Raw genomic sequence first — 23,525 nt, 5'->3', positions numbered from 1 at the left:
TACTTAATGAACATTACCTTATTTCATAAAACCTTGGGAAATGATATGTAGTCTAATATAAAAAGTAAAAAAAAAATAAGCAGACCGTTGTATGCCAAGTACCCTTTTCAAGACATTTTTCTCTTTATAACCATGGCAGGTCTTCTTGTCACTTTAAATAGGTTTCTATTTTATCACTGAATCCTATGGAGTCAAATGACCAAGGTTTATAATGAAGCAAGACCAGTGCCACCATGTGACCAAAACAGAACATCACAGTTCCTGACTCACTTCATCGTCTAAATCAGGGGTGTCAACTGTTCCTGGAGGGCCAGAGCCCTGCAGACTTTTGATCCAACCCTGCTCCAACAACCATAGCATGTTGTTTTCAAATAAGACTGAAGGACTTGATTAGTTGGATCAGGTGTGTTTAATTAGGGTTGAATCTAAACTCTGCACGGCTCTGGCCCTCCAGGAATTGAGTTTGACACCCCTAGTCTAAATGAACAACAAATTAATCTAAAGTCTATATAATTTTTAATTAATCAAATGTCGATGTACAAGAAAAATATAAATCTTGAATCTGGTTTGCTAGTAGTAGCAATTTCAAAAGTGTTTTTCGTATTTGTATTTCTTTAAACACATTTCAATCCAGTCTTTTTGCTTACATCTGTCTCTCACTTTTAGGGTGGATCAGATTCTTGGTAGGGGCCAGATGCCTATGGATAAGAAGGTCAGAGAAAAGCTGTTATCTGACTCAGACATTCTGGAAGACGTGAGCATGCTGGGAAGGGTGTGTAAGGTAGAAAGACAGGTGAGTTTAGAGACACTCAGTTAAACAGCGTTTTTACTTACTCACATGTCCCATACAGTATGACACACTGAATCAATTAATTTCATATTTCATTGAATCTATGAATACTGCACTGGTTTTTAGGTGTTTGTTTCTTCAACTGTGGCCAGTTTTAGAGTTGTGGACTTCTAGAAAATAAAGTCTTTTAAAACACACTTTTCTTACTCTCACTAATAACATTCTTTTTTTTTCTTTTTTTTTTGTAAATGGCCAGCAGTGTTGTTTCTATTTCTAAAGATGAATTTTGTTTAATAACATTATGGGGTGAAACTGATGGTGATGGATTTGTTTAACATTATTGAAATAAAATTGGCCAATGATAAGGCTGTTTTCATAGCTTGTATCCTAAATACAAACTAATATATTACATTTTTACATGTTTGAAGGGAAATTACTCACAATATAATATTCTGTTCAGAAATTATATTTACCTTGAGATTGTTGTTTTTCTAATGTCATTGTCTCATGGTTCAAAGTTTATTAGCTATCATATTAAATATAATAATAAAGCAGTGGCCCTTAGCAAATTCTAATCCTAAAAAAAATTTAATGCAAAGAAAAAAAAAACACACACACACACACACAAGATCAAGATATTAATTTTCCCTGTAACTGTTTTTAATGTAGAACCACTGTATTGAACATGACACATGCATTTCAACAAAAAGTATGTCTATGTTTCGTCTCTATAGGTGCAGTCTATTGAAACTAAGCTGGACTCCTTGCTGGACATCTACCGTCAGGTTCTGCAGAAGGGTTCTTCCTCTGCCCTCACTCTCTCCCCTCTTCCTCCTTTTGGGTTGGAGGAGACTTTAGACTATCCGAGCACCATCCTCAGTAAGGATCTCTCTTGCTCCTCGCAGGTCAGCCAGTCCATCTGTGGTAATCACCCCAGAGCACTCCAACTAATATTAGCCCCCAATGAACTCAACCACAACCAGAACAACTCCACAGCATCATCTCCCGGGCTCCATCCAGCCTCTGCCTCACCGTTTAACCCATCAACCTTTCAAGTTCCTTCAACCCCATCTATGGAGTGTCCATCAGCACAAGGGAGTCCTTCTCAAATCCTCAGCGCCAACAGTTTTCACTCTTCTGTAGGCCACTTTCCATGTGTCAGTCAACCACCTCCTCCTCTTTCATCCCCGACCTCTTCAAAGCTTCAACTTTCTTCTGTTCCTCCACAAGCAGGTCATGTTCGCAGCATGGGACCCTCTAGGTCGGACCCTACCGACTACTCCAAATCCTGCTTCAGAGGAGTCGGGATGGACTTTGGGCTTAACTCTAGTATTAGCTGCAAGCTTCAGCAAAAAAGCAGACCCAGTGCTAAAGAGGACAGTTCTTGGAGGAGACATACAAGCATGGATGCAGAGATGGATCCTCTTGTTCCAGTCTCTCCTCTTGCCCCAATTCAAGGCCAATGCAGTAGAGGCAGAGGACTAGGGAAATCCCTCTCTGTACAGGACTTCATGGAGCCTGTTCTGGAAGGTCTCAGTGTGGACACGCATTCTAGTCAGGCGAGTTTCTCCACCAGCGTTAGCAGCAGCCAGGAGTCTTCAGCTGGGGGCATTGAGATGGGAGTAGGGGCCTGGGGAGAAGCTGATCTCTTCATCAGCGATAGAGACCTTGAGCTCTCAACTAAGACACATACTCAAGGGTTCAACTTTCTTTCCCAGACCCCCAATGATGCATCCTTCTCCTCCGAGCTGCTTAGGACAAGTAATACGGGTGGTGCTAGTCACAACCTAGAAAGTGGACATACTCCCGATACAGGCAGCAGTGAGACTATGAACATGCCACATGTTCGACTAAAATAACTACATTACTAATGTATTACAAACTCTTAGAAACCATCTCTGATGGAATGAAACTTTGATACGAGAGTTATTTTGGATTGTTTCGTATTTTTATGAGGCCAAGGCTAATTTAGATCTTTTTTTATACGTGTTCTATTATTTTGGTTTATTTGAAAGAAATTATTTCATATTGGCCACTGTACATGACATATCATTGCATGCATTGTTCTTTTTTTAAAATGTACTGTAACATTTAAAAAAAAATCTAATAGAATGTGGTAGATTAATAATCAAACTCCTGAAATGATCAAAATCAGATATGGCATAAACTATCCATTGGACTGCATGAACACTGCATGTCTCCAGTCTCATTAAAGAATGGCTCATCAACCCAATATTCAAAATATGACAAAAATAGAAAAAAGTGTCAGAACATAAGACACAAGTAGAAATATGTCACACTTTCTGAATTGATTTTATTGTATTAAAAGGTCGTTTACTTTTCTTATGTAAAAACAAAAAAAGTGCCAGACATGTTGTAGGAAAATGATGCTGCTAAAAATTGTACAGTTTTGATAAAGCATATTAAATGATGAGAAGAGCACCTCATAGTTTCCTTTCTACATCAGTTGCTATTTTTTTATTATTATTTGTCTTTCTTTTTTTTAGCTCTGATCACACCGCAAACACAATTCACACAGTCCACCTTAAAATCTTTTTTTTTTTTGTAAATGTACATCATTATACAATATACATTATAAATAATTATTGTATAATGATATTTACAAAAAAAATTGTTTGCATGTGCACCAGTAGTGAACATTGGTGTCAGAGCTCTCAAATGTCTGATTAAAATACAAAAGCCCCATCAAAGATGTCTGTGAAAATGTCTTCTTGTTATATCTTTGTACTGTAATTTAGAAGCAGGCATCTGAGTTCAAATGTATTTTGATGTTGGTTATGAACCGAAATACATTAGATAATGGAGAATCATATTCCCCTTAAGGTACATGAGTGCAAGTGCAAACAAGATGGCTCATGCTTGTTCAGAGCGCTGTCAGGTTAGACAGTAAAGTGCGCTAGCTACTTTAGCTTCATGCAAACAGAAAAAGACACTGAACTTCAATTTTAAAGCTATGTCACAACACATCAAACTAACTTAAGAGACTAAGATAAAATCTCATAGCTTTTGGACAAGCTGGAGCAGTTAGCTTCTATTGCAAGCCAGGTTACACAAGCAATGTTAGCAAGAGGGTTTCGATATTGCACACAAGCTACAGGATAAATAAAGCTTACTCTACACTCCCACCAGAGGCAGATCTGCTTAAAGTGCTTCGAATAATTTAACAATAGAACAAATACCACAATGAAGACTGATAATTCAAACAGAACATACGATTAAAAATAAATATACTTATCACTACTGTAATCTTTGTCAAGCAGGCATAAGTTTTACTTTTCCTTCTGCTTTTGCGATGCATTGTGATAATTAACCAAGCTTTGTTTATGAAGTTGAGAAGAGGAGGGATGGTGTGGCTGACCCGAGTGTTCGCAGCCCAGCACAACATTCATTTGTTCTTCTGGGCCTTTTGGGCAGATTTAGTGACCTTCTCAGAGGTCGGGGTTTTCTTCTCAACCCCCTTGATGACGCCCACTGCTACGGTTTGACGCATGTCGGGCACTGCAAAGCGACCTGGGAAATGAAGATCATCCGAAAAAAATAAACGTATTATTAAAAACAAATGTAGTTATTATAAATAAGGGTCAACCATGGTTTTCTTGTGGAATTGGGCTACTTTATCACTGTTGCCGCAGGTTGTTTTTCATGTCCACGGCTTAAAGCGACCCTGAAAACGTGATATTTTCAGAATTTTTAGTGGAACACCACCAAAAAACTTGTATTTTACCCCCCCTTGAAATGCGATTGTGCTAGTTTTGCGTAACAATTGGGTGGGTTTTGTTGTGGAAACCTGGCAGTTTCAGAAACAGAGATTGTGGAGAAAGAGAGACCAGGAAACTCCCTGGCATAATATTGATTTTGAGTCCATTATTAAATATAGATTTACGACCATATTATTAAATTTATATACACCTTAATGTATTTTTACGTACATATACAGTGTATACTTTCACATAACATTTTAAGGTGAAGTTACTGTTATCAGTGTCCAGTTAATTTTCATGGGTGAAATTCAGTACTTTCCATTCAATCCTTGTGTTCAGATTTTGAGAAAACTATAGTGGGAAATCTTTCGCCATCGTGTTTTGGACAATTGGAAACTTCACTTGAGGGCGAAAGATTTCCCACTATAGAATATGACCAGATGGATTCATATTGATATGACTAAATTTCTTCCATGAATATTCACTGTTTTAGACCTATTAAATGTTTTTAGTCTGTTCCTGTTTGTCCCTCTCTTCTCTCTTATCACTTAGTGTTTTACCTCAAACTCTGCAGACAAATACATAGAAAGTCCACTCCACTGAAACATGGTGAAATATTCTTGTAAAAAGAACTTGAAAAATTAAGGCATGTTTACAGCGGGAGTGAATTTGGTAATAAATTCAGGCATGTTATAATAAAGATTCCAGAGGAATCCATAACTTTAAATCCAAATTAAGATATGACCCTTACCAAGAGGAGGATACTCAGAGAAGCTCTCCACACACATGGGTTTGCCTGGTATCATATCTACAATAGCAGCATCTCCAGACTTCAGGCACTTGGGATTGTCTTCCAGCTTCTTTCCAGAGCGAAGGTCAATCATTTCCTTCAACTCGGCAAATTTACAAGCAATGTGAGCAGTGTGGCAGTCCAACACGAGGGCATAACCAGTGCTGATCTGACCTGGGTGGTTCAGAATGATCAAAATGTCAAATGTCAATGTCAAAATCTGACATTTTAAACGAAATCTTATTTGTTACACTGTAAAAAGTGGTAATTCTTTTATTAAAGAGTTATTCTACCTGATTTAATACACAGAAATGAGTTTCTTGGTCTACAATAATGTATATAGTTTGATCCAATGATAAATAATTTTGACTAAATTTTGAATAAAACCAGTTATTTTACGTTTACCATTTTTTTTTCAGTGTAGACCCTAACAGGCATATATCTACAGTAGATAATAAATCATGAAATGTGTCAGGTTTTCTAACACTATAAAACCGCACACTAAGACCTTTACCTGTGCGGTGAAACTCGCTGCCTCCTGTGGAGGATCATTCTTGCTGTCACCTGCAACATTCCCACGTCGGATATCTGACTGAGACATTCTTCACATTAAAGCCCACATTATCACCCGGAAGAGCTTCAGATAGGGCCTCATGATGCATCTCCACAGATTTCACCTCAGTGGTCACATTCACAGGGGCAAATGTCACAACTAGGCCAGGTTTCAGAATGCCTGTTTCAACCCAGTCCCACAGGCACAGTACCAATTCCTAAATAGCAACAAAAAGAGCACAATGCTAAAAGAGTGACATGTTACTAAATATATAACTTAGATATATATAAGACCCTTTCAGTTTGGATGTCTTCTTACCTCCAATCTTGTAAACGTCCTGCAGTGGGAGGCGAAGGGGTTTGTCAGTGGGGCGGGTTGGAGGCTGAATGGCATCCAGAGCCTCCAACAGAGTCGTCCCAGAGACACTCCCATCCTTACGAGTGATCTTCCAGCCCTTGAACCAGGTCATCTACAGAGAAAACATCTGATCATAGCCAATACATGTAACCGTTTGGAATGGTTTGGATGGTGGGAACCTGTTAGGATTTAATTTTTAATTAGAATTTAGCAGACGCTTTTATCCAAAACGAGTTACAGTGCATTCAGGCTATCAATGTTTACCTATCATGTGTTCCCAGGGAATCGAACCCCCAACCTTGCGATTAATCCAGAGATTGCAACGAATGCCACTGTATCGGGGTTGTAGCCGATTTTCTTGATGTAAGTGCTGACTTCCTTCACAATCTCCTCATAGCGCTTCTGGCTGTAATGGGTTCCGTAGAATCCATCTTGTTGACACCCACGATCAGCTGTTTGACACCCAGAGTGTATGCCAGCAAAGCGTGCTCTCGTGTTTGGCCATTCTTTGAGATGCCAGCCTCAAATTCTCCAACGCCAGCTGCCACAATCAACACAGCACAGTCTGCCTGTATCAAAAGAAATGAAATGTTTAAGATTAGGGAAACACTTTAATGAGTAAAGGGCTACTTTCTTATTGCTGTTGTTATGTGATTACATACAAACCTGTGAGGTCCAGTGATCATGTTCTTAATAAAGTCTCTGTGTCCTGGAGCATCAATGATGGTGACATAGTACTTGCTGGTCTCAAACTTCCACAGGGAGATATCGATGGTGATGCCTCGCTCTCTCTCAGCTTTTAGCTTGTCAAGGACCCAAGCGTACTTAAAAGAGCCTTTTCCCATCTATGAAGGGTAAAGAACATACATCTGTTTAGAGAAAAGTCTTCAACTGAATTTCGTAAACAAATGTTCTCTGTCACAAAAGATGCAACGGTTATTTTCAGGCCACCAATTTGACTGGCCAAGCAGTGTTCCAACAATGTTGATATTTAGTGTTTCAGCACAGTCTTGTCATTGTATGTCACAGTCTTCAGCTGGTGTGCCCAGGAAGGCCACCAGATGGCACTGTGGTTTTCTGTGAGCACATGGCTTGAGTTGTGATTGTGTGTCTAAATTAAGTGCAAGATTATTCTGAGTCTTTTTTACTAAGTGCAAATCTACTGTAGCTCCACCCTCCATCGACACATAAGGTTAAATATGAAACATGTGAATAACGGCTTCAATGGTGTAGGCAGTAATGTTTTGGGCACGGAAAACTAGCTTCCCTTGTCAAAAAATCCTATTGGAATTTCACTTTGTCCTATTGGATCCTACTGGATTCTTAGAATCCTATTGGACATTCTGATTAATTTTAATGGAATTTCACTTTGTCCTGTAAGATCCTACTGGATTCTTAGAATCCTATTGGACATTCTGATTGATTTTAATGGAATTTCACTTTGTCCTGTAAGATTTTACTGGATTCTTAGAATCCTATTGGACATTCTGGTTGATTTTAATGGAATTTCACTTTGTCCTATTGGATCTTACTGGACTCTTGGAATCCTATTGGACATTCTGATTGATTTTAATGGAATTTCACTTTGTCCTGTAGGATTTTATTTGATGTTTAGAATCTTATTGGACATTGTGTTTAATTGAATGGGATTTAATTTTTTCATGTAATCTTTTATTGATTTGTATTGGACATTGTGATTTTTTTTATGGAAATTCACTTTGTCCTGTAGGATCTTATTTGATTCTGTTAATTACTTTTTTAAGAGTAACTTTACTTGTTTAGATTAGCACTGTGTGTGTGTGTGTGTGTGTGTGTGTGTGTGTGTGTGTGTGTGTGTGTGTGTGTGTACTTGTAAGCCATAAAAATGCACCCTACATATACACAAATATATATTTTTTTAATTCATAATACAGTAAGGCAAATATTTTAAATGATGTAATATCCGAATAAGTTAAATTGTATTACATTTGACTAAGAATTCATAGAAACAGAAACATCTACAATGGTTGTGTCGTGACGCTTCCCCTTTAAGAAATCCGAATGTAGTGCGCGTGACACTCCAGCGTGCATAATTTGAACGGTAACGGTCAGGCGAGGAAGCTGAGAAATCGAGTGATTAACGTTGTTTAACTTGTTAAAAGTTTATTGAAAGACGCGTAAAAGGAAGAAATAATGATACTTATATGAGCTGCATCCCAAACGAACCATTTTGGGTGAAGTAATTATATCTGTTGGTGAGTTGTTGATCTAACGTTAGTTACTGTATCTGCTGATTAGTACAGGAGTCTGCCATTAACGTTACATAGCAAAAGCTAATTTAACAACTGATATTAATGAAATATTAATGTATGCCATTTATAATAAAATGTAATTGTATAAAACACTGAAGTAGCGAGTACAGAATGCCTGTTCTGCCACCATTTTGAGCGTTTTGAATTGTGCTTTACAGTTTTGTGTAGCGCTTTATTTGTATTAATGGATTAATATGTTCTGTTGTGCAGGTCAGGTTTTATGTTCCAGTTAAAAAGTTTGACATGAGACCGTTCTCCCGTGATATGAGTGTGAACATGAAGACACGCATGACAATAGATGGCGAGCCTTTGTCAGCTGAAGGACCTGTTACATTGCCTAGTAACCAGTTGACTATATGCATGGTAATTCCGCATAAAGATAAGCCAATACTCGTAAACTTCCGGTAAAACTGATTTAATGTTGTGGTTTATACAGGTACAGAAACATCTCCTGCCTAATTCTTGTCAGAAAAAAAACTTCCATCTTCATAATTAATGATAGCATAACAATAATGATAGATGATGGCATTCACATACAGTTTTATGTTATTTAACAACACATAATTGTATATGCCAAGCCTAGTATTCCCAGGCGATTACCTAGACACGTAACTACATTGAAATGCTGAAAACTAAACACTATAGTAACTGTTTATAGGCCAGTGGTTCTCAAAATTTTAAACCAATTATATGCATTAAAATTCAGTAGCGTAGTAGGCCTAACTATTATTATATTTACTGTTGTCAGCCACTTTAACATTGTTAATATACATTTTGAACATTAACATTAACACTACACTGTGCTTACAAACAGGTAAATAAAAAAAACAAAAAACTGAAATAATGATTAAATAAAAATGTGTTGTACCTAAAAGTTAAATAAAAACTGTGTTGGACTTAATCTTCATTTGAGTTTAGTTATTTTTGCATTTAAGTTCAAAAGTATTGTGCTTTAACATTAATTTATAATTAAATTAGTGATTCAGCTAGAGGGTCTTGTAGCACACTTTGAGAACCACTGGTTTAGGTGTAGGCTAACATTAGTGATGCTATCTCCCAAATTACATCACAATGCTCTGATTACCTTCTTACTTAGTCATGAACATTTTTTAAACCCTTATAATATTTACCCGCTCAACTCTGTAGCTGTGCAGTAAAATTCACTTTAAAGATTTTGACTCCAAATTTGTGTATTTTTTTTCGTACTGAAGTATAAATTATAGCAAGTGCAGGAATCAAAAAGTCTCATATCATTTAATAAAAATAAAAGAAATGTCCCAACGCTAACAGTGTATAAGGGAGAATTATTTAAATAATTAACTAGTTAACTACAAATTAAATAAGTTAAATATTAATGGTATAACAATTAAATAATGCATTAAATATTTTTTTATATTTTCAGATTTAATTTAGTAAATCAGTTTTTTTTATTTTATCTTAACTGTAAAAGCTGCTAAATATATTCAGTTAACAAAGACTTGTTACTGTTGTAGTTTTGTTAATCTGAATTTAGTTCAAATCACATAATGAATTTGAATTTGGCTTGTCTTCCGTTATTACTGTCAATCGAAGCAATGAGTCCAGAACAATTTAGCAGAATTACCTGCGTAATATTTAACACTAAAAACATTTAATGGTAAATGTGGACGTTTCATCCTCTTAGATAAATAAAGATTTTCTTCAAATTGTGAATAGATTTTATTAGAGAAGCTGAGAAAAGGCCTCTCCCCTTAAAGCACAGTACAACTGACTGTAAATGACTGAGCTGGCTTATCTAAAACCAGGAAGTAATCGTGCATATGTTCAATTGACAGAGCATTAGTGATTGCTTGGGAATATATTTGATACAATATTTTTATTTTCGTTTTTTTTTTCTGTTTTTACATTACACACTAATAGTACTTTATTACATTAAATGAACAGTTTAAATTCCCTTTGAGGTGTATTATAATGATTTACAATATCAAATTCTACATATTTTTTAATGTTTTATTGTTCTGTGTTGTGATGTGATTGTATTTGCTATTATTATTATTGTTACAGTAAAGTGTTATTTTCATATTCAACTTCTGGTCTCTTGTATACACTTTATATGTTCCTCCTCACTCTAGATATGTTCCTCCCTTTGGGTCTAGAACTGGTTTAGTGTATATTTACATTGGAAGCACAAGTGCTACATATTGTGTGTGTGTGTGATCAATCCATTATCAGGGCCTTAGAAATTTTTCGTACTAATGCTGTATGCTGCACAAATCACCGCTCATGTTTTTTACAATGTTACTTAAGGTCATGCAACATACAATAAACAATGTCTACATCAGGGTGAGTTTAGGCAAACTGCAAGTACTATTTGTCCATAAAACAAATACAATGGAAAAGTGTACCTTTTTAGAATAAAAAAAAAATCCCATAGAAACAGTCACCCAACTGGATCCCATTAAAATCCTATAGGACTGATCCTACAGGATATTTATGTCTTGTCCTACAAGACTATTCCTATCAGAATCCTATAGGAACGGTTCCAAAATATGATAGAAAATCCAATTAGAATCCTGTACAGTTTTCTTATTGGAATCCTTTAGGATTTTTTGACAAGGGTTGTAACGGGATTGATTGGGTTAGAGTCCGGATTTTGCCGAGCTCGTTCTTCTCACTTTTCCCATCACAAGTCACATTAGAATTTATTTTCAATAAAAATGAACAAAATGTTCTAAAAGTGGAAGTAAAGTGCCTAACGAGTGTTTAATAATGATACAACTATTTGTAAATGTAATAAATATAATCATTTACAATCTGTTATTATTGCACCCTGTTAATGTACAACAATACTGAGGTGCAAATGTATCTGCCAGTATAAAGCATAACTTCTGTAGCATCTAATTATTCTTTACACTTAGCCTGTTTTACATGGTAAATAGAATATCACAATTTTCACTGTATGTTTTCTGTAAATAGCATCTAGAGCTACTTGCACTTAGCCTACTGTATATAGCATCTATCGCTAAGAAAGTATCTCAAGTATGTCACTTAGTGTAAATAGCCACTGCCGTATTTTTCATACTCTATTGGCAGATCATTTGTAAAATAAGAAAAATGCACTTTAAATATTATTTAATTATGCAATCCATTGATAATGGCTTTTTATACTTGTGATGCACGCGCTTAACTCAGAGTCAGTCAATTTAGAGTTGATAAAACCAACTCATTTCAGCTGTTATGTAACCGAAAAATATATATATATGTACTGTATATAGAAATATAACACATATCGGGCAAAATAAATGAGCAATTTCTCTCAATGTTTTTGTCAATATAATGAAAGTCAATTGGGTCCAGTGTTGTTGAACTTTTCTGTTCCACATAATAAATAATGTCATACAGGGGGGTGTTTAAATGATGACAAAATATACATTTTTGGGTGAACTTAAAAGGAATAGTTTGTCCAAAACAAATTGTACTCCCCTTCAGGCAATCTAATAAATAAAGTATCTAATATATGAATTTGTTTCTTCAGAAATTTAGCATTACATTACTTGCTCAGCAATGGATCCCATGAAGTGAATGGGTGCCGGCAGAATGAGAATGGCCTGAGGGTCAGTAAGTTCTCAGAATATTTTTGGGTGAACAATTGCTTTATGTTATTAACATACTTTATAGAATCATTTCTAATCTGTGATTTGTGCTGATGTTTAGTTGCTCAGAACTCTTGCTTGTTTGATATTTCTTAAGTAGGTCATCTTACATACAGTGGGCTTCTCTGAAGTATTTTTATGCATTAATAATAACAGTGCGACAAATTGTTTGTAGCTAAATCTATTTGGTCTTGAATATTTGGCCTGCTATACCTCTGCAGCTTCCTTTTCAAACTTTTCAATGGTCCTCTTGTCGATGCCTCCGCACTTGTAAATGAGGTGGCCGGTGGTGGTGGACTTCCCTGAATCCACATGGCCAATGACCGCGATGTTGATATGGAGCTTCTCTTTACCCATCACTGGGCTCTCATTGGGTTACAGTCAGCCTACAACAAGAAAACGGAGACTAAATAATTCATCACACAAATAAGTTATTTATTGTCTAATTGCACTCAGATGTACGGCGACAACCAATAGCTCAGTATACTTTATAATTTTCAGTTCCTCTTAATTTATTTACAATATGTCAAATAAATTTTGATGAAAGTAATACTATTTTCAGAGTCATGCTAAAAGTAAACATACATGTAGGCTACTCACATGATAGGCTCATCATAACAGAAGATAATAAATCTCTGTTTGGGTTATCATGGATGTGGTTCAGAATTATGATTGTTATATAAATGAGTCATTTATCATCTAGAATTGTCAGTCGCCTACAACAATGACCTCTAAAATAATTTACAAAATATAAATGACAAAATCGCTCATTTGAATTAATATATATTAAAAAAAAAATCTTAGGCTACTTATTGGTCTAAATTATTTAAATTAGGGCGATAAATCTGCTAATATCACAGTATGCTTGAAAGCCTGTCCATGTTTATTTATATATTTTTTTTACCAGTACAATAAAGCAGCACCGGCCACCTGTCTTATGAGTCAAAACTTGTCTAAATAACCTAAATTAAACGATATACTATTTTATTTCAGTATTTTTTTTTTATTATATTATCTCCATTTCAATAATAATCTACAATCATTCCGATATTTACATCATTCTGAACAAATATGCTCATTTAATAATGTTATGCATATTGGCTAACGTTACATAGCTATAGATGCCACATCATGAAAAGCGCGTGCTGCGTGACTGACTGTCTGCTGGACAAGAGCACAGATGGCATTGGACAAAAAGGATATAGATTTTGTTTCCACAACAGAGCCTATCCGTTTCAGTAACACCATGTTCTCTATTATATCCTTACTGAAAATAAAACTCATCATGCATTCTCAATACCTAATAAACATCCACCGGCTTAGCCCTACCGGCAAGTGATCAAAAAGCAATACACATAAAACGCAGAGAGGGTGTGTTTTTCAGGTGTCCAACCTTGGAGAGAGGCGCCGGTTGTCCAGGCAGCCGGAGCAGCCGGAGCAGCCGGAGCAGCCGGAGCAGCCGGAGCAGCCGGAGCAGCCGGAGCAGCCGGAGCAGGAGTCGCGACGCTTCTCGGTTGTTTGCTGCCTCGCTGATGTCGTCGTGTCGAGGATGTTTCTATCTGTTCCTCTAGAGGGAGATGTCGAATAAGAAATGTAACCTACAGAACCATATCTGGGGTAATTGACTTTTAGGTGTGTGATGAGTTCTGTATGCGGTGTTTCTTTAATTTTTCAGGTTATATTAAAATTGTTTTAGAAACGTTTTACCAGGTCTCCGTCATATATGTTTTGTTTCAGAATGCCTTTTAAAGAGACATGAAAATGATGGCCTTATTTAGCCTACTCACTCTCAAGTTGTTCCAAACCTGCGTGAGATTCTTTCTTCTGCTGAGTATGAACATGTTGGTAACCAAACAGTTGATGGTACCCAATGACTTCCATAATATAAATCGATGGAAGTCAATGGCTGTCGTGAGCTGTTGCTTTTATATCTTCTTTTGTGCTCAATAAAACCTACTCATTTTGGAACAGCTTGAGAGTTGAGCATATAAAGACAATCCTTATTTTTTGGGGGGTGGTTATTTGTGGGAATTTGTATATTTTTTAAATAGAAAGCGATCACGAACAGACCTCGCACCGGGCCCCTCATCAGCTTGGGATGGCCCTAACTATCCATATAACTATGGAAATTATTGTTTCTTTTTGTCCTATTTCCAGACTTTCAATCTCAAAATCAATCATACATATTAATTATTAATATAAATAAAAAACAAAAATAGTACATAATAAAATATAATTATAATCATAAACTATTTAAAGATTAATTGTAGGGATCTACATGTATTTTTACACAAATTGCAAATGCTCATGACATTTCTACTACTTCTTTGGCACTAATATCAAATATAAAAAAATATTTATTTAATGAGGAGATATAATCATGGTAAATATCAGAATATTTGATATAATAACTGAAATAACTTCATGTTAATGAATCTTGAGACCCATGTTCATAATCTTACTCTGAAGATGTCTGACAGGTGCTTTATGGCAGATGTTACATCTGTCCAAGTGTTTATTTATTTATTTATTTTTTAAATAATATAAAAAATCATATTGAAGTAGTAAGTTGTAAGAATTCCAAAATCCATGTATTTAGAGATGAATTTAAGATCCTTGTGAAGTTAAAATCATTAAATTATCCTTTAAAAAGTTACACTACGTGGGAATATTCTTTCTCAAACGTCCTTGATCAATGATTGTTATGGTGGAACATTTAAACTGACAACAAGACCATGTCTTTCCTTTAGTCAATGAAATCGCTAAATAAATCTGAATTAGAAAGAAATAATAATAATAATCATGTCAGTTTTAAACTCAAAATCTAAAAGCAAAACACATTCCTCTGAGTTGCAAAACCATATTCACAAGGGCCTGAACCCATAAGGCATACAGTTGCCCCTGCTTGCAGTAAAGACAACTATAAACCAAAGCCTGCGGTGGTAACTATGTAAATAGGTTTGATAGGTGATGGTGCGGTTATCATTATTACAGCCTGTTTAATCATCTTCTCAGTTGTTATTACATGGGGTGACTTGAGCCAGTAAATAATATAATTCACAAATGGAATCCCACTGTACCTGCCAGTAACTTTCCAAGAGCCCTGTATGTCAGCCCGAGATGAAAAACTGTTTTAGCAAGCCTTCATCTGTGAACATGGCTCTGGCTTGTGCCTTAAAAATTTGACAGGGGTCAAAAGCAGTAAGCTCAGATCAACTTTACAATATAAATGGAGATTTCCAATGTGCTTTTCTGAGTCAAAGAGCTTTTACAAGACAAATAAGTCAATTTGTACACATTTTCCCCTATACATTTAACTTATTTATGTTTTGGCTGAGCAACCCTGGTCTCATTCCTGATGTTTTGTCTTGGCTTTCTAAAGAATTCAAAAATAGAAGAAGATATATAATTCTGTAAGTAAGAGTTTTATAAATAAAAAACAAAATAGGTTTAATTAGGAGTCTTCATTGTTATCAGTGTTATGTGCATGATCAATTATGAACAAAGTGTAGCAGTCCAAAACACGTGGGAATCTTTAAGTTCTAAATAAAGAGTTGTAAATAGATCACCATCTGTGTCTCTGTAGAGCCATCACCCCTCAGATCTCTGTATGCTATATAAAGTCCTTCATATATATCTGATCCATGGAGCTGAGAGTATGGAAATGTGAGATTCCATGGTTAATTATAAATGATATCTCAATGTATTCATTATCAAACGCCCCCATAGCATATCTATTGCAAATAATTGTCTCGATAAATATTTTGAGATTTCATTGTGTGGGCTGGTTTTCTGTACAGAGATAAATCCTAGTGTTAGACCGGGAAGGTTTATAAAAGAATTCCTGCTGAAACTTCAGTCCAAGACCAGGGTTTATTTATATCCATAATGAGGTCAGAGAAACTCTTACAGCCACTGACATATGCTCGCAAGTACAATAAGCAACACTTCACTGTTGAAAATCAATAAATAAAAGAACAAATTTATGTTTTAATGTATGTTCTATGTTCTTTTCCCCCCAGAAATTTTCATCAGAACATAAAGTCTCCTTGAATTAAACTAAATTACTCCAGCTCTGTGCATGTGCATTTTTTTTTTTATTTTTTTTTTTTTTTTTTTACCATCTCTAATTTGCTTCAAACAAGATTATTTTATTGTGAATACACATGCAACAGTTAATCATTTCTATTTAAATGCGTGAACTATATTGTATTCCACTTCAGGCTAATTTTCTCGAATCTCTCTCTTATTCTCTCATCCTTGCTGCCTCTATGATTGGGTGATATTTTTATAAATCTAGGTCCTGAGGCCACCTGGGGAAAACAGCACCAAATTCAGGCCATGTAACAAACCCGGGCCGAGCAGAAAGGACTTCGACAATGATGCGTCATATCACAACTTTCCACAAACAGAAACAAAACACATGACATAGTGAAACTAGCAGCTTGAGCAGCACAGGCTGTTTCATTCATCAAATCTGGATTTACATGTTAAGCCTTTTACTGGAAAAGGAATATTAAAGATAGGGTAAGTGTTTCTGCTTTTTATGCTTGCTAAAACTCGTTCTTTTTTTAAAGGAATGCATTTTATTACATAACTGTGGGCTTGGATAGTTTTCTCACTAATGCCGATTATAAGTGGCACAAAAGAGCACAAAAACGATCTCTTAGAATGAATCTCGTGACACTAATTAGAAAACTGTACATTTCTTAGACCAGTGGGTTGTTGCTATTTCAGAGGAGCATGGCAAAAACAGTCTAAGCTATTCAGACCTGCAGCACAATCTCATAGAGCATTTTAATTCCAATTTATATTGTTTAGCAAAAATCACAAGTACACCCTGCAATGGTTGGAATATATATACTGTATATATATATATATATATATATATATATATATATATATATATATATATATATATATATATATATATATATATATATATTTATTATGCATCAGTCAATCAGTTTTAAATGGAACTGCATGCTTCGGTTATGCTGATATGTCACTCTGAATAGCGGCTCAGCAGAGATAATCTACTTTCAATATGGAGCTGCAAAATGCCATCTGTTAGAGGCTTCATATGGTCATACATTACACTGAAATTTACAATGGAACACAGTCCACACTAAGACAAACAGAAGGAGACAAAATGTCTGGTTCACCACAAATCTTTATGATATTGGCAGTTTACAGTGTCAGTAGTGAGACAGTGCTTTTGCCTTGTTCTCCTTGCTCTTGCATTATGCTCAGATGTATGTGTTAATTACATTTATCTGCATGCATTGCTCCTTTACTTTCAGCTGCTTTTCTTTTCTTTTGTCCTGTGCTCCACTCGACTCATCTCAGAAGCACTAAGATGGTGACCTACTTGTAATTGTCAGGGAGATTAAACTCAGAAATGGCATCTCTGTGTCCCAAAGTGCTGGCGTGTGGAACATTGTAACTGTTTCATCGCATGGATGATTTGAGATCCCAAATTTATTTATTTCTCTGGTTAGACTAGTTAATGTTTCAGATACCCCCCCCCCCCCCCCAAAAAAAAAAAAAACTAAACAGGTAAAACTGTGTTTAGACTCTACCTTCAAACGATTAAAATGTTTTAAAACATCTTTCTTTACTTGTGAAAGCTTTGGAGGTAATATTAGATTCTTTCATACATTCGAATCACATAATTTGGGAAATGTATCATATTTTTGTCATTATTCAAACAGGCCTATGTAATGTCTATAATAGGCTACATTAGCCCCAGTCCTTCTCTGAATTTAGCTGTTACTTTATGGGAGAGATTACTGGCTTTCCCACGGTTGTCCAAGTCTCTTTTTTCTTTCTTTCTTTTTTTTCCCTCTCTCCCTCTCTCTCTCTCTCTCTCTCTGCCCCTTTGTGCGCGCGCTTGCCTTACTACTCGCGAGCTCCGGAAAGAAGCAGCGGGTATGACGCTGAAGCAGGAGCGCGCATGTGGGGGATAAGGTTTGTTGAGCTGGTTACATTCAAGGAGAAAGACGTGTAGACATCGGAGAAAGGAATGACGACGAATTGTCTAAGAAGTTTGCGATTGTTTGATCATGGTTTCTCGCATCTTCCTTAAGTCAAAATGAATGAAGTCCAGGTAGGTTTAAACTCGTTTATCCGGCCGTGTTGTTTTCGAAAATGGAAAGATAAACTTCCTCACAGAAACTTCAACTAGTCAGGCTTCATTAGAGGTGAAGTCGGTTACAGCAGTCAATGGGAAAATACCTACTGTCAAAAAGAAGGAGTGTAAATGTGGACATACGCTGTACTTGAGCACCTGCTACCTGTAAAAATGCAAATTTAAAAAGTAATGTTTGTAATGCTACTGCATAGACCTGTCAATTGGTTAATGGTAAGGCAAATATTACATGTACTTATATAATAAAAAGCAGTATGCATAATTTAAGGACGAATATTTACAGCGAAATATTTTTTTTTAAGTTTAAGTAAATGTATGAATCCTTTGCATGAACCATTCGTTTGTTTAGATTTTATTTAAAATATATATTATTTATTACTTATCCGTTTCTTATTGTAATATAACATAGAGTGTTTCTGTTATATTTCATTTAATTTATCCAATGTTAATATTATTGTGGGGTTATGTTTACCCTGGTGGTGTTAATGTGGATAACAGTGTCCTCTGTCCTGTTATTAAAGGGCAAAATTAATGAAGAGGCCTTGCATGCAATGCATTGTCCATGTGTGCTGTCATTACATTTCCAAATAACAAAATATTTGATTTGATTATTAATAATGGGATATCTGTGTGACATCATTTTTCATCCCCAATGGGAAGGAGGGTTGGGGGTACCGATAGTGATCTGGGTTTATAGCAGCATGCCGATTTCCCACCTGATGAACAATCTGAATAATGATGACAAAGACGTTAGGGAGTTAGCTCGATCCTTCCTGTTCCTGGACCTCAGGAGACACAGGGTGCCATTAGCCAAGGATTCAGAGCCACATTTCCTTGGCCTTAAAAGAAAACCCAGGGGGAAACTGGACACTCACTCGGCTGGTTTTGGGGTCTGGTCAGACTGGCTGGACCTGAATAACCTCTGTGTAAGTATAACTGGAGTGGGCTCGGTCTGACTCTGGGACGGTGAGGGTCTCAGAGGATATCATCACTGACCCCCTGATCTATGTCAGAGCAACAGCTGCATTCGGTGGACATAGCCCCCTGCTAACATCTACAGGTGCCCGGCAAGCTCTCATGGATTTACCTCAGTATCAGCAAAAACAACACTGGACAGGATTGAACCTTCAGGGAAAACATGCTTGCTGTCTTCCCTCTGCTGAACACTCTGTGATTTCTCAAGAATACAGCACTCAGCGAGGACATTGAGGACACTCAGCTCAGGTTCCTCACTGTCTGCATCACACTGCAGAACAGATCACAGAAACATAGCCACATACCCTGAATCACTGTCATGCTTACAGAGGAATGAACACAGCACGCCACAACAGAATAGTGGACTTGATAGTAAAAGACATATTGAACTATTTACCATCTTAAGTAAGAATATTCAAACATTCTTGTGTAAATTCATTCATGTTTCAGTATCTTAACAGTAGCTCTGAAACCTTTTCTCATTTGTCTGCTAACACACCAGATGTTATTGTGATTAATGAGGAGTGCAGAGAGGGGTTTGTTTTGGAGGTTGCATGCACCTTTGACTCTAGTATGGAGGAAGCTTTCAATGATTTCAATGATTCATCATTAAATATCAATCACTCCTAAATACCATTTCAGAAATAGGTTATCGAGGCAGATTACTTGTTTTTATATTTGATAGTTTAGGACACACACACAGGTTGGTTGTAAGAGGGCTTCAACAACTTGGGATGCCCAGAATTAGGGCCAAACCCTTGGCAAAGTATTGTGCACTGTTTGCTATTATAGGCAGCTGTCATATATGGAGAAGACGCTGTTATTTATACCCATAAGAACTGAGTGTTATGCTTAGTATTGTAAAGTCCTGCTGTATGCCACTGGTCCATGATCTTGTACTTGTATTTAACTGCATCTATAATATTTCTGTCATTGTAAGTTACTTCTTTTAAGTGAACTTAAGTAAATTGTTCAAATGTGTGCAATTACAGTGCAAAAGAGTGTTGAGGGATAAATAGTTGCTGTGAATTTCAGACTGACAGGTGTCTCCATTTCTCTTCCCTGTAGGTAAGAGCGGTTTGCACTTCGTCAGTCATTTGGCACCGTCTGTATCTGCAATCTCAACAAGTGTGAATGAGGACGTACCATGCTCCTGGATATACGCTGCTTTTTTAGTCCCAGTTTTATCTATTTTGCTTACTGAGACCTTCATATCCGTTGTGTTCACCTGTGATCATGATTAAAAGTGAAAACAAAAGTGAACGGGCACTAAGAAGTGCATCTCCACACAGGAATGCTTATAAATCAGACTTCCATTCCATCAAATGCTCATTTGATGGAAGTGTGCCAGTCAGCTCGCATTCACCCTTCTCCAATGGAGGCACTGACTCCCGAGGCAGACCGTCGGGCAACAAAGTGAACAAAATAAAAAATATATTCTTGCAAATGGATGAAAAGCAGAGTCAAGACAGTCCTAATATCAGCAAACCCACATCACCAATTTTTCCACTGGATTCTACCCCTTACAGGTCCAGTCTGAGTAGTGTTACCAGTCTAGATTCAGCCTCCTTTGAGGCATGGAAAACGGAGGATGTTTCCATTGAAAAGGCAGCACTGGCTGAGAAGTTCTCAATGACCAGGAAGATGTTTGAGAGTGGCCTTAAAGAGCAGTCTCCAACAGAGAGATCTGGCTCTCCAAAAGTTATCTGGCCTCAGCTAGTGGAAAGACAAGAAAGGAAAGCATCAGCTTCTGGAGAGGGAAATGACAAACCTAAAGAGCTAGAGAAACAGGCAAAAGGAAGGGAAGACAAGGAAAAGGGAAGAAGCGAATGTGAGACACCACCACATAAGTTGAGTGTGTCAATGAATGCCGGACCAATATCCAGACGTCTGGAGAGCTTTATGTTGGACAGTGATAGTGAGTCCCTGTCAGCAGCTCCTTCCACAGAATCCCATAGTCCCATTAGTCATTCCCAGTCACCTTCTGCTGATAGCGACCATTCGGATCCCCCTTCATCACCAGACAGCTGCAGCTCCCCTGCTTCTTATTCACTGTGGGCTGATTCTCCTGCTGAAGTATGTTTGCCCAAGTTAAATGGTTCAGATTCACATGGTACCCCTTTGAATGGAATCTGTTCGAAGACATTACATAACACTAGTTCCACAGCTGAAGAACATATTAAGTCCTCAGAAGATACAATCTCATCAGAACCCACTCTTGTGTATACATGTGAAAAGATCCACCACTTGTCTGCAAGGAGTACCACTAGTCAAGCATCTGTAGCTGAGGATCCTGCCCTTCAAGAGCAGCAAGGTGAAGGCAAGAATAGCGAGAAGTTTCCTGGTTTGTCCACGGTCAGAGCTGAGCTGGTGGTGGTGAAAACCGAATCATCGGAAAGTGAGGGGAATGAGGAGGAACAGGTTGAGGATGATGTTTTTGAAGAGGCTGGCAACGAGAACCAATCCCCAAATTGCAATTCTGAGAGGGTGTTGACCAGCAGCGAGGAGCTCCAATTAACATTCCTTGGGAAGGAATCAAAACAGAGCATTAGGGAACATGAGGAGGAATGGAGGGCGTGTGAGGAATCTGTACAGACTGTACGAGAGAAAGACCATAGAGGGGAGGGGAAGTTTCTTGAGGAGAACATACTGGATAAGGAAGACGAGGAGGAGGAGGAGAAAAAAGACAACACGGAAGTAGAACTAAAGACAGAACGAACTGAAGAGGAGGCAGAACTGAAGACTGTTATGAGGGAGAGTGAGCAGAGAGCTAACAATGTTGAAGATAAGGAACAGCAGGATGAACAAAGAGAAGGAGAGGATGAGGAAGAAGATGAGGGAGTAGAGGAAGCTGTTGAAGAGGAGGACGATGATGAACGAGAGATGGAAGATGTCTTAACAGGAAAAGAGAGGCAACAGCAAGATGACCAAGGATCAATTGGGAAGAGATCTTTAATTTGTGGAATTGAGAATGCTGCTTTTGTGGATGACAAGGACAACAGGACAGATTTGGAATGTCAAGGGACGGAGGAATTCCAGGAATCTGAGGAACTTCCAGGACTCTCTGATGAGGAAGACCTCACTCCAAAGAGAAAGATCAAGTTCTCTACAGCACCAATCAAGGTATGTCTCACGCAATATTACTTTGTTTACAAGAAACTCTATATTTATATGTTTTTTCTTTTTTTTTATTTAGCTTCAAAATTTATTTGTTTGTCCCTCTGAAATGGTTCAGAAGGTTTTTGTTAGAGCCTGAAGGAATTAGCCTGCCGACAGTGACCCAAAGCTGTGTTTGCACCTTTAGCAGATGCCCGTGGCTCAATTCGGTCAGCACCTCAGTTCTTACGGTCACAAAGCATGTACTATCACAACTATTATTCATGTTTATATGACAAGATCCTACTTGCTTTAAGGTATTTGGCACCCTTGTTCTGCGCCAAAACACAAACAAACTTTACTTTTACTTTGAGGAAAACATTATACTTGTTTCACTATTTTATTGGTTTTATTGATATTGTGACTTAGTTAGGGTTCCTGCTACAGTTTAAAATACCTTTTACCCAGAACATTTAAGATAACAGCTCTCAACCAAGGTGCTGTCTGAGCTTGCATTACTTCAGGCATGTAATATCCTATGTCTCATGTTCTGACAGGTTGTTTGTTGTTTTTTGTTGAGCAATGTGTCATTTAGTTCCATATCTCAGGGCTTCACCTCTGGTCTCAGCTGATAAGACTCTCACACTTTGAAATTTCATGTGACAAATAAACAAGATTTTCTGAAATAGAAAATGTATGTTCAAGCGATCACTCAAGTCTCACTAAAACGGTTTATAGAAAGTTACTGTTGCGTCAGTTTAATCCATTAGCATACAACTAGTTATAATATTGAGTTCAGTGTCAGAATGCAGACTCGCAAATTTACAAAAAAAAAAAAAACTGGTTTCTAACCTAATTAATTGCTTGATACAATGACCATTTTTTAGAACTAAGGAACCAATCACTGGATTTGCCCAGGCTTACCAGGGTATTGGTATGAAATCTCTGACACGTCAGTATATTTTTTGTCTTGTTTTCCAGTGCAAATAGTTAAACATTCGTAAATCAAGAGATGTTTACTTGAAAACCCAAATAATGAAATGTGTCAATGTTAAGTGAGTTTACGCTTAAAATGAGGAAAAATAGCAGCCAATAGAGTAGAAAAAATACTTGCGTAAAGTGTATGAATGGAACCCTGGTGTCCTTGCCAAGCTTACTTATTGGCCCT

At 37.0% G+C, this 23,525-nt stretch overlaps 3 protein-coding genes across 7 annotated transcripts in view; 2 read left to right on the top strand and 1 right to left on the bottom strand.

Moving 5' to 3' along the window:
- The window catches only part of kcnq5b (potassium voltage-gated channel, KQT-like subfamily, member 5b), a 91,715-nt gene extending 88,464 nt beyond the window's left edge, over positions 1–3,251 (top strand). For both annotated transcript variants that reach the window (XM_052545210.1, XM_052545209.1), the window contains exons 13-14: positions 667–793; positions 1,525–3,251. In XM_052545210.1, the coding sequence (XP_052401170.1) occupies positions 667–793; positions 1,525–2,649 (1,252 nt within the window). In that variant the 3' untranslated portion in view covers positions 2,650–3,251. The remainder of the gene's footprint in view (positions 1–666; positions 794–1,524) is intronic.
- Positions 3,085–13,669, bottom strand: eef1a1b (eukaryotic translation elongation factor 1 alpha 1b). The gene is given in 11 exon segments (XM_052545211.1): positions 3,085–4,321; positions 5,264–5,522; positions 5,817–5,889; positions 5,891–6,045; positions 6,047–6,072; positions 6,174–6,324; positions 6,477–6,625; positions 6,628–6,781; positions 6,875–7,057; positions 12,349–12,521; positions 13,529–13,669. Coding segments are annotated over 10 exon segments (1,419 nt in total). The 5' UTR covers positions 12,493–12,521; positions 13,529–13,669; the 3' UTR covers positions 3,085–4,196.
- Positions 13,670–16,526: 2,857 nt separating this feature from the next.
- Positions 16,527–23,525, top strand: part of ppp1r9alb (protein phosphatase 1 regulatory subunit 9A-like B) — a 29,426-nt gene continuing 22,427 nt past the window's right edge. Inside the window, exons 1-2 of one of the 4 annotated variants that reach the window (XM_052545287.1) lie at positions 16,527–16,662; positions 20,330–22,384. In XM_052545287.1, the coding sequence (XP_052401247.1) occupies positions 20,498–22,384 (1,887 nt within the window). In that variant the 5' untranslated portion in view covers positions 16,527–16,662; positions 20,330–20,497. Of the gene's footprint in view, positions 16,663–17,992; positions 18,245–18,688; positions 19,511–20,329; positions 22,385–23,525 lie in introns of those variants that run through there. The other 3 variants (XM_052545286.1, XM_052545289.1, XM_052545288.1) reach the window with 3 other exon arrangements.

The sequence above is a fragment of the Carassius gibelio genome, chromosome B1 (genome assembly GCF_023724105.1).
Source record: "Carassius gibelio isolate Cgi1373 ecotype wild population from Czech Republic chromosome B1, carGib1.2-hapl.c, whole genome shotgun sequence".
Taxonomy (NCBI): domain Eukaryota; kingdom Metazoa; phylum Chordata; class Actinopteri; order Cypriniformes; family Cyprinidae; genus Carassius; species Carassius gibelio.
The sequence above is the reverse complement of the archived record's forward strand: the minus strand, read 5'-3'. Positions and strand labels throughout refer to the sequence as shown.